Source organism: Hakea prostrata, chromosome 3, assembly GCF_041222555.1.
Source record: "Hakea prostrata isolate BN-2017 chromosome 3, UWA_Hpros_2, whole genome shotgun sequence".
NCBI classification, from domain to species: Eukaryota; Viridiplantae; Streptophyta; class Magnoliopsida; order Proteales; family Proteaceae; genus Hakea; species Hakea prostrata.
This window is the reverse complement of record NC_142602.1, coordinates 14,920,415-14,932,228: the sequence shown is the minus strand read 5'-3', so window position 1 is coordinate 14,932,228 and position 11,814 is coordinate 14,920,415. Positions and strand designations below refer to the sequence as shown.

General features: G+C 37.1%; 1 protein-coding gene across 1 annotated transcript; it reads right to left on the bottom strand.

Moving 5' to 3' along the window:
- Positions 1-1,526: 1,526 nt before the first annotated feature.
- LOC149021082 (Regulator of chromosome condensation (RCC1) family protein) lies at positions 1,527-10,144 on the bottom strand. The gene is made up of 9 exons (XM_089149344.1): positions 9,714-10,144; positions 8,008-8,160; positions 6,091-6,249; positions 4,379-4,546; positions 3,808-3,939; positions 3,597-3,713; positions 2,553-2,651; positions 2,281-2,466; positions 1,527-1,887 (listed from the first exon to the last, which is right to left on the bottom strand). Exons 1-9 carry the CDS (start codon positions 9,934-9,936, stop codon positions 1,844-1,846), a joined length of 1,281 nt encoding a protein of 426 aa, XP_089005470.1. The 5' UTR covers positions 9,937-10,144; the 3' UTR covers positions 1,527-1,843.
- Positions 10,145-11,814: the final 1,670 nt, after the last annotated feature.

Sequence of the window (11,814 nt, the reverse complement as noted above, 5' to 3'; positions counted from 1 at the left end):
GCTTGATCATCGGATTGGACAACTTAAAAAAAAAAAAAAAAAACCTCTTATCGCAACATTGTTTGATGCTTTCTAGCACACCAAGACCATAGCTTCCACTAAATCAAACAATCTTAAATGATATGGTTATGAAATCCTAATTGTGGAATAATCCACATGCATTGGCTTCTTTGAAATGGTTATCCAATCCCATAAACGATACTAAAAATATTCTAGGGTTTTTGAGATGCCCTTCCAACGGCCAACTCTGTTTGCCACTTGATGATGATATCACGTAATTAATCCTCTTAATTGGGTATTTAAATATAAATGACAAAGACTCCATTAGATGGGATAAATGAAGGATCAATATCAATGCTACTTTATATAAAGGTTCATAAACTATAGTGAACCGTTTACCAAAGCATAATAAGCTAGAGTGAACAATAGTGTATCACATGAGATATTCAAACATTGAATTGACTCGATGTCGATTGGATTCCCATTTACAAGTTAACAAGCTTGCTGTGACTTTGTTCATTACATGAAAAGACATCTCATCAAATTTTAATTTTTTTAAAAACCCATAGGGATTTATTTAAATTTAAAGCCAAGTTCAAGTTTGCAACCAAAGTTATCAAACAAAAGACACCAAACCAGAAGAGGGGTAGCATGAGCTGCATGACAGAATAGAGAATGTTGGGAGCATGTTCTTTTGGATGCCAAGCGATCTACTATGCTATTGCCTTTTCATCTTGTATGCTGGAAGACTAACAAATTAAATTGAAGGGAGATATGGACCATATGGTGACAATTTTGAATCATAGTTTCATTTTCCAACAAGGATCTCTATCTGTGTGAATTATGAGATCAATAGCGTTCCAGTTATCACCTTTGATTATCAGGTTAGTTACCCTATGTCTATTGCCCAACTTAAAGCTTTCTTTCAGCCTTTTTTTTTGTCATGGCCTTTGCTACTTTAGAAGATTGATGTGCACAACCTTCATGGAAACAAAACAAGATCCTTCTTTTATGATCATGAATCAGACCTCCATATCCAACTCTATTGAAGTCGTGAATCGTGATTATCTTTGAAGCTTGTTATATCTATGTTTATTTTGAACCAACCTTCATTTGGAGAATTCCATCTAATGAGATCTGCTTCCTTGTTTGTTGGAGTCTTTGATTTTCGAAGAGTCGAAATAGTCTTCCATCAGTCTCCAGGAGTGTTTGACTAGGTCACAAGTTGTGCAGCATTTCCTATGGTGAAGAACTTTATTATAGTTTTTCTTAAGAGTCAGAGCCGTGAGATGTACATTATTAAGTGAAGAAGTTATGCTGCGTGTAAGAATAATTTCTACCACTTAGAGATGAAGATGTAAATGGTCGTCCCAGACGAACCAGGCAAACGGTCTGCGCAGGGCGCAGAGCACAGGGCACGCACACGCAAAGCCAAGAACGAGGGAATCGCGCATGGCCGGACACCCCACCGACGCCGCCATTATCTACGCAACCGGGCACGATTTCCAACGAAGTGTGGTCAGAAATAGTATGAATACAAAACGACATGTGTACAATATATAAACGGTACGGGTACGGTTCAATACAGACTATCGATATGGCACCAGAAACCGATATCATGCTGAATTCCTGAATTAGAAACCGTACTACTTTTTGAAACAGTTTGGAATGGTATGATTTTATAAGGTCAGTTTCAGTTTCAGTATATGATTTTCATACCAAATTGACACCTACCAGTTATACACCAAGAAATGTGTGAAAGTGACTTTACCAAAAAAAAATGTGTGAAAGTGAGTCCCAATAAAATGTCACCTTCGGTTCAGAAACCAACAAACCTAGAAGGCTATCCTCCTTTGCATTCTGTGGTTGGGTAAGCTCCAAAATCCCCTGCTTAAATTTCAGAATCATCAATGTCTGTTAAGCAGGGTTTGAGAATGTAAAGACTATCATAAGGGTGCATGCCATGCTCATAAAACGAAGTAAAAGAAACGTGAATGCAAATGACGGTTTTGATTGAATTGGAATCCTAATTTTGACATAGACTAATCCAGATCGGCACAACAGAAGTAAGTTGTAAGAGATACATCTCATAGCAAACTGCAAGGAAAACTTCTTGAAATGGAACTACATTCTCTTAGGGAGCAGGTTTGTTCCATCACTCATTTTTTTTCTTTTTTTTAGGGTCACCTATTCCATTACTAATTTAAATGCATAGAATCAGATGTCAGATGGGTACCAGAGAATTACAATGAACTACTTTTTATGTAGAATAACAATCACCTAGAGAAAGTATGTGAATGGCTCTGGTGGTAAATGTAAAACCACTTCCACAGTAAACATAGCATTGTCCGCCTCCATTTGGAAGGCCACCTAGGTTAACCATTTGGGGCCTGGTTTCATCAAGGGTATTACCCAAGCCTAGCTGTCCATGCTCACCCCAGCCCCATGTCATTATAACTCCATTCCCTGCAATCAAAGTATACAATGATCAAGCTACAGCAATCAGCATGACTCCACCTGCAGTTCGTTAAAAAGAAGAAAAACTGACTTGCCTGTAGCTAGGGCAGAGTGCTCAGCTCCTGCTGAAATGCTTATGACTTTCATGCCATCAAGACCAGAAACTTTCTGTGGGGTGGCTTCCTCAAAACTTTCTGTTCAGATCAATATTTTCCAGTATCATAACCACTCAGTAAACCAAAACGGATAATTGGTAGTGACGAGAAGAAAATCATGTTCTAGATGATTTACACCAAATATGTTTTATACAGTCTGCTTGTGAATTGAATGGTTGCAGAACCAAAACTAGGTAATTGATCCATGCAGTCTTTGTCTCCTGAATCATAGTGTTTGGGAGTGGGGATGGGACACCGGATGAGATGTTGTACTTTTATATACTTGCATTTCAAACCCCCCCCCCCCCCCCCCCCCCAAAAAAAAAAAAGGTACTTTGTGAAACATCATCCTCTATTTTCTCCTCCTTTATTTATAGTTGAACCTAGGTAACAAAATTTTCACTTTGCAGCATCTCCCAATCATCAATTTCACCACCTTAATTTCAGTAGTGTCTTGCTAAAGTTGCAAAACATATACTCTGCATTTATTCTACTAATCTTAAAATTGTTTGGCTCCCACCTTTGGTTTCATTTGCCAAAATAATATCATCACAAAAAAACATATGTTTAAGAATCTAACCTTGAATTTCCCAAGTCAGGTCTATGACTGGATGTAATTCAACTGTATTTGGGAATTCACTAAACAGTAACACCCCCGCCCCCCGGGGGCTCTTTTTACTTTTTCTTTTCTCACAGTGGTCAATGATGAGGTAAACTAACTTCATTTTGCATGTCGGAAGGAATTACCTAATTTTTTTTTCAAAGGACTCCAGTCCAAAAAGAAATGCATCACTTAGTAGATAAGTACTAACTGACAGTGCATGCTTCTATATATGGAACCCAAGGGGCTGGTTTCTAATAAAGCAACTGGATTGATAATATTACCCTCATTCAGGTAAACCCTCCCCCCCTACCCAACCCAACCCAAAAATAAAAAAAAAAGAAGAAGAAGAAGGAGAAGCCCAAACAAGTAAGGGTACTTGCCATTTGAGGAACTATATGGAGTGCCATGAATGGTGGAATGCTTCTCTTGTCTCATTGTATGAGGATCACTAAGCATCCCATGAAGTTTCCCACCAAGCATAAATACTTCATATTCACCTGCCCAAAGAACCAAAGAGCATTTAGTAGAGCACAATTACCATCATATTTTGGGAACCCAAGAAAATATAGATATGCAGGCCATTAAATATACCAGTTAACATTAAAGCATGATTCCATCCAAGAGCAACTTGCAAGACCTTAAATGGTGATGCTAAAATCTGGGGGAAGCAAGCATCTGAGGAGCCACTGAATCCTTTACCCCAAGTATAGAGCTGCCCATCAGCTGATGCAAGGTTATCAGCTATTTAACATAAAAATGAAAGCAAGCTAAAAGGGTATTAGATTATAATAAACATGAAGATCCATTCCATTGCACCATATGTGTTGAATTGATGGAATATCTAAAACAATCACCTATAAACAAGGCTAAATACTCCTCATGCACGAAATCAAATACTTTTCTTTTACAAATGATATTTTCAAACTTTAGCTAGAGCACATGGCTAAGTTTGTCTTGTCTGCTTTTCTAGGTTTCTGTCCCAAATTGTTCCCAAATTTGATAGACCAGATGCATGTGTGCACTCCATATAACAGTTCAATAAGGATGATGAGAACCAGCCCGTCACAAGTTCTCATCAAATGCAGTGAAATAAGAGCCATTTCTTCCCAGGAAAAGGAGTTACAGCTACAAAAATTTAAAGCAGGGAGAAGGGGAAAACTACCAGATATTGCTGCACTATGATCTCCATTTGCACTTATGTTAACAATCTTGACATCTTCAAATCCAAAAATTGCTAGGGGAAGATTGCATGTTCTGGCCCGGTCCTTTGAGAAACCAAGTTGGCCACGTTTACTTGAACCAAATCCATAAACTGGATGTTCAGAATCGCCTGCACCAAAGTATTTCAGAACCTCAATATTTGATGCAGCTAAACACAAACCCCGTAAGTAGTTTTTTGAGATTCAACAACTAACAGGAAGATAATGGCAATTTGAGGCTGGAATTAACAACCCAATCCTTGTAACAGATGGTTTGCTCTTTGATTATGGCCAACTAATATTTATGTATACGATGCATCTCAAGCCACACACACACACACAAAAAAAAAAACCAACCTTTACCAATATTTCTTATTTTAGATTTCTTGACAGTATGCTGCAATCACTTTCATGTATATTAACTCATTATAGTCATTTCGTTTACAAGCATGTTTTACATTAGCAAGGGGGGGAAAAAAAGAGAAAAAAAGGTCAGGAACATGAACCACATACATGAATTTTCCATTTCGTGATTACCTAAGTCATCGTTTTTGGACAGTCTATGCCAATCCGACGCACAGAAAAAAGGCCCATGCTGTCCCTGTCAATAGTTATTATTGCCTGGTCAAACTTTACGAAATAGTATTTATCTTGAAAATCTTTAAAGCTTCTTTTCATGCACAACAAACACCCCCTCCCCCTGCCTTCCACCAAAAAACAAAAAAAAAAAAAGAAGAGGAGAAAAAAGAAAGAAAGAAAGAAAAACCATCCAGGTTGAGGTAAAAAGTTTTATCTAAAGTTCGAGTTAGTGCACTTCTAAAGTCATCGGAATTAAACCAAGTTTTGAGACATCAACTGTATCAGTACCACCAACATTTAAAAGTCCCCAAATTTGAATCAAGTAAAACGCAGAGGAATCCGGATGTTGTGTATAGAAAAAATAGATTGCAGGAGAAAAGTGGTTAAATGCTGAAAGAACTTCCAAAATGTCAGACTGACTAGCATGACTGTTATTCCTCTCTGGATTCCATGATTTTGGATCCTGACATTCCAAGACAAACAGACACGGCAACAAATTAAAAAGCAGAAACTGAAAGCTAAACAGACAACCATCTCCCAAACAATTATCTAGTATACAGTCTGCCAAATTAACCATAAGAACAAATTAATCAGGATTTCCATCCCCAAGGCAACCAACCATCTCTTGTCATTCTGCCCCAACAGAAGATACAAGCATGAATCTTGCGCTCACTTGAGATTCCTTATTTAATCATTGATGAGGCTCATGATCAACAATGAAGCTCACAGTTGAAAGTTTTTAATGGACTGTATCACTAACAAGTGTCAAATATTTGTCTTTCATATCAACTATCAACTGTTCCCATAAATATAAATCTCAAATTAATTGAATAACAAGGCAAAATAGGAGTCATAACATTACCAATTTTAATCATATGGAACTTGATCCAATAAAGAAAGTTCCTTATTGTGTTGCAAAACAAAGCAAAAACTATATGACCTACCCAGAAAATAAGAATGTGACAATGTCAAAGCCACATTCTAATATTTCCACATGATAGAATCTTGACCTCATGGACACAGCAAATTTTGGAGTAAAGAGAAAGAAGAGAATTATGGGCATGCCATGTTTGACAAGGCATTCATTATGTGTCACCTTTCAACAATACAAGTGAATGACGCATCCCACAGGTGACCTGTTCAACATGCTTGGAACTGAAAAATAGGACTTTAACAGGAGAGCAATGTGACAGATAATCTCCATGTCCAAGCTGCCCAAATGAACCATCACCACAAGTAAAAAGCTCTCCTGAATCTGAAGACAAAATAAGTCAGAAACTGAAATAGAAAAAATTGTTCCAAGTATTTACTAAGACCATATTGTAATATAATTTTTCCACTTTCTTTTTCCCAGTTAATTCACCCTATTTAGCAGTCAGTAGCTCTAGGTCAGTGTCTTTATCTGTTCCTTAATGAATCATTGAAAGACCATCACAAAGCATAGCAAAATTCTAGTTTCAACTTTGAGAAGCTCCAAATTTTTGGAGGGTCCGTTTATGTTACAAAAAATGGCATTGATGTGATTAGAAGTGAGAAACCTCGATAACTGTAAACATCATAACCTTCCAATTCCCTACCAGAAATATATGTTTAGATAATAAAAAACATGATATAAAAATCCACCAGAAACTAGTGTTATTATTATCTAAACCCAAAGTAACAGCAAGCTCTTGATATCCATGACTATGGGTTTTAAGTTTATGCCTAAACTGATGCAACACAACCAGTTATTTTTCACACTACAATAGCGTCAATAGAATCCTAAGTGATTACTCTTCCTATTTGGTGAGCCCCAAGTCCAGCTTGTAAGTAGATAAAACAGGCAATGCCGTTCTGCATAGGAGTTTTGAGATATAATGCAGGGTTTTCTTATTTATTTGTTGGGATAATTATGCAATCAAAATTTTAATTTGGGTAGGATATTTAAGATCAGTTTTAGTTAGTTTTAAATTGCCAAGAGTCCTAATAAGTTGTTTTCTTATAGGAGTATGTTTATTTATAATTTCAACACTTGCAATCAACTTATTGAGAATGGAATGGAAAATTAATTAAAGCTTGAGCCTTGTATGCTTGCAGCCCCTCCTTCTCCCTCCTTTTTTCTTCTTCTTATGAGTGTTCTTCTCCCAATTCCCCTACTACAACTCTGAGTCTTCTCAGGTTTCTTTCTAGTTTTCTTCTTCTCTATTCTATCCCCCATTAACTAGCATCAAAGCCCGAACCTAAGTAAATCTCTTCTCTCTCACGCGGACTCTTCAACCTTCTTGTCTTTGTTCCCTGTTTTTCTTCTCCTCTATGAGATCTTTCTGTCTGTTACATCCCTTCCTTTTCTTTCTTTTTTTCCCTAATTTCTTTTCTCAGTAATTGTGATCAAACAATGCTACAGCCAAATCCCCTTTTTGTGGTGCCAATGGAAAGAGGCAAATTTTTTTCTATGAAACTCGAGGATGATTTTTTTTAAGACAGGAAAACATCAATACAACACAACCAAGGAGATTGTTCTTCCTATTTGGTGGAGCCCAAGTCCAGCTTGCAAGGAAATAAAATATTTGTTTAAGATAGGATTCTATTATTTATTTATTGGGATAATTATATAACCAGATTTTAGTTTGGGTAGGATATTTAGGATCAGCTTTCGTTAGTTTTAAATTGCTAGGAGTCCTAGTAGGATCAGTTTTAGTAAACTTTAAATTGCCAAGAGTCCTACTCCTACTATAGTTGTTTTCTTATTAGAGTATGTTTCTTCTATTATTTAAGGGATGATATCAGCTTATTAAGGGATGGAATAGAAATGATGAATAAAAGTGGAGCTTTCTATGTTTGCAGCCCCCTTCTCTCTCCTCTTTTCTCTTTCTTCTTATGAGTGTCCTTCTCCATCTTCCCCTGCTACAACTTTAAGTTTTCTCAGATTTTTTTTCTTGTTTTCTTCTTCTCTATTCTGTCCCTCATTATAAACACAGTATTTAACAATGAATTCTTGAATGAAAATGGAAAAATCCAATGTATCTGGAGGGACCTGAAACAAACCCTGAGTGATTCCATCCTGCAGAAATATCAGATATAACAAAGCTCTCAAAGAACTTTACAGGCTTAGGTAGTAAGCCATTTGCCAACTCTCCATGGCCAAGCTGGCCAGATGAGCCCCTCCCCCAAGTGAGCACCTTACCACCTGCACAAAATGAAAACACACTCATGCCATCAGCCAAGAGAAATATGAAACCCATTAAAGTCCAGTCTAAAAAGTCTTGTAGCTGTAGTCTACAATGAAAGTAGTGATCATAAAATATTACCCTAAAAATTGTTTGATTATATCTCAATAAGCCATCATCACGGTCATTCACGTAAATGTATTGGAACTATGAAAATTTGGATGACTTATTCTTACATGATTACTGTAAATACATCATAGGACATTCAAGTTTCCCTACAAAGCTTTTGTTCCCATTTTCCTCAGATCTCAGCCTCAAAATTAATTGAATTTCAGAGAACTAGAATTGAATAAAAGCAAAGAGCATATGGTTTATAATAAGATGAAGCTTCAAGGACAAAACTAAGACATGATTTATATAATCTGATGACTGAACAATAGTTTAGACTGAATTGCAGAAGTGTCCATTTATAAGTTTGGGTACATAAATCAAACTACATCCCCCAATATGGTGAACATGAATCAAATGAACCATGTCTCTACTGTTCAGTATCAACCTCATTAATCTCCACATGCAATTCCTCAGTATCATGGAATGCACCCTGTTATTGCAAACTCAATTCAACTAAACCATCTCTCTACCATTTTATAGCAGACACATCATTCCCCAGTCTCCACATGCAATTCCTCAATATCCCCAAAGGTACCCGAATATCATGAATGCATTTCAACTAAACCATATCGCTACCCCAGTTACCACATGTCACTCTTCAACATCATGTAAGGTAACTAGTTTGCTCATAAAAAAGGAACTATTATGAACTCTTTCTTCATATATTTTTCAACACCATATACCATACTATTGAATGTATTTACCTTTGTAAACTCGAAAGAGTCTTCACACACTATTAAGCCCTTGACAACTCTATTTATTTGGTACCTTTCGTGGTCTTACAGCTGTTATTACAAAACTGACTAAATAAGAGAGCAGAAACAGCTTAGAGCTAAATTTCACTGATAGCATCCACAGTTCAAGTTTGTGGACAGAAATTATGAGGGTATATCCTGACATTGGAGGTAAAACATCCCCTTTTTTTAATATTCTAGGTAGATAAGATTACTCTGAATGAAAATGGGAGGCGTCACCTTGTCTTAGACCCCGAGAAGAGACAATCCTCATCATTGCAGGATTGCCAAACAAAAACTCGGGCTTTGGATGGGAAGGTATGGTGAGTAAGCCTCATGTTTCGGAAAATCCAAAGGAGCGAAAAGTTTCTAATTCACATCTGCTGCGTAGTTAACAAAGTATTGAAAAGGGATGGAAATCATGGCCTGGCAAAGGTACATCTGCAATGAGTTCATAAAAAGGTAATTGGCATTACAGTGAATAATAACAATGAGGCGTTCTATCAAGAGAGACATTTTAGTATCTTCAAATGCTGAACAAGATTATACATCTACATTTGTACGGAGTATCAATATTGGTATGGCGAAATCTTTCCTTTTTTTCTCTAAGCTTCTCATTGATAATCTAAAACAGAAATACAGTATGGAATAGTAAGAATTTACGGTACCGGATAATAAGGCAATCACATGGGCACCTCCGCAAGCAAGCTTAGAGATAATGTGGCGTGACCTAGAAGAAGAGATATGGGGAAGCAATTGAGGAAGGTGTTCGTCTTGAAGCTTGCCGGTGCCCAACTGGCCGTCCGTTCCAGCTCCCCAGCTCCACCACTCAAAACAGTCTATCTCCTCCTCCTCCACCGCTACCTGCCCCTCTCGCTCTTCATCTTCCATTGATGATCGATCAACTAACCCTTTTATGTTAGGCCTTCGCTGATCACTAACCCCTTTCTCCTCCTGTAAGGAATGGCGGTGAACGAACGCGATGAATGAAGAATCTTCCCGCCGAAGTTCTTGTCTAGGCGGGTCGCTAGGTTTTAGGCGACTTGATATCGGTTTCCCCGTTTTCAGCGGTACAGTGCGCCTGGTTGCTTTGCTGCTGCACCTGTGTACAGTCTCTTTGACGATTATACAGTACCATGCTCTTGGGCAAAAATGATATTTCACCTTCACACTTACAAAAGCAATAATTTACAGGTACACATCCTGGATTTGTAATTAATTACATTTACATCCTTAAAAATGGCAATTACAAATGTGCCCTAGCATTAAGGATTAAAGTTAATTGATGATGTTATTATTAAACAAATATTTAAAATGTCAATGTAATCTTTCCTAATTCAAGTGTTTTTTACAAGACCAATTTTACCTCATCCCTCTATTTTATTCTCTCTCCTCTCTAGGCTAGGACCGTAAACGGATCGAATTTGGCTCGGATACACTACTATCTGAATCCAATAAGAAAATTCGCTATCCGAATTCGATCCGATATTCGACGGACATTTTTAATAAGTATCCGAATTCGAATTCGAAATTCTACTGGATATCTGATAATTATCCGATTCGATAAACTATCCGACTTACTGGTTGAAAATTGTCATTATCCGATTTCCGGTTTCGAATCCGATTATCAGCTTGTCCCAAGCAACTATAAAATGTTTGGCAAGAATAACCTATAAAAAATAAAATAAATTAAAAAAAAAAAAAAAAAAAAAAAACTCAAGAGCTTTAGCCATGTGTAACTGTTACATCCATAAACAAATAGATAGGAGAAATGGATAATATAACTTAAAAAAATCACTTCTTGTAGTTTTTGCCGTTTTTTGAGAGGAAATATTGCAGGAGTCTCTACCTTTGGATTTTTGCTGCTTGCTTGGTTTTTGCTGTTCTTTTCCCAATGTTGAAGAAGACGCAGCAAGTTGAAGAAGACGCAACAGGTTGAGACCCGAGAGGAATGACGGTTGAAGGTTGACTGTCGGAGACGTTTCAACTTCCATAGTTCCACGTTTCAAGCTTTGAATAATGTTTTCTTTTTGGTAATTGTGTTTGTTACTTTGTTTTGGTAAATGATCTTTTGATGATTAATTACCTAAAAATGAAATTGATTTGAAGTTTAAATTTTAAACGTGTTAAGTTTTTAGTTTTTATCTTTTACTTTTTAGTTATAATAAAAGGAAATACAATGTTTTGGTGGAATGTTTGGTTGGGTAAGGATGAACCTCTGGAGTCACTGGTCGAGAAACCACTTCCTCGGCATATGCTATGGGATAAAGTAAGTCATTATTTTTATGAGAATGAAGCTACTTGGTCAAATATAATTGAATAATACATTCCAAGTAACATTAGGGGGCAAATTGAAGTTTGTACATTCTCCAGTTCAGCAGCAGGCAATGATAGGGTGTTGTGGTCCTTGTCTAAAACGGGTAAATTCTCTGTTAAATCTGCCTACGAGGCATTAACAGCGAAAGGTTTGAGTAGATTGAGTATTTGGATGGATGCTACCTATTGGGAGACTTTATGGAAATTAAAAGTTCCCAATCGAATTTGTTCATTCATGTGGCTAACTTCGAAGGATAGACTTCTTACTAATGATCTTATGAGGAAAATGCAGTTGATGGACAGTAGTAGATGCAGTATTTGCCCTAGGGATGACCCTAGAAGTCGTGTCGGTGTTACACGGCACGTGATCATTTCGTTGAATGGACTTGTTTTACTATATCACCCCTGGCGCTTTTCCCTTCCTGCTGTGTCCTTAAGTTCGAATTAGGGCGG

Excerpts from the sequence above, each read along its gene's own strand:
- LOC149021082 (XM_089149344.1), bottom strand. The coding sequence starts at position 9,936 with ATGGAAGATGAAGAGCGAGAGGGGCAGGTAGCGGTGGAGGAGGAGGAG. Across the intron at positions 2,467-2,552 it reads GCACTCTGCCCTAGCTACAG|GGAATGGAGTTATAATGACA; the intron begins GCAAGTCAGTTT and ends CTTTGATTGCAG. Across the intron at positions 1,888-2,280 it reads CATTCACATACTTTCTCTAG|GGGATTTTGGAGCTTACCCA; the intron begins GTGATTGTTATT and ends AAATTTAAGCAG.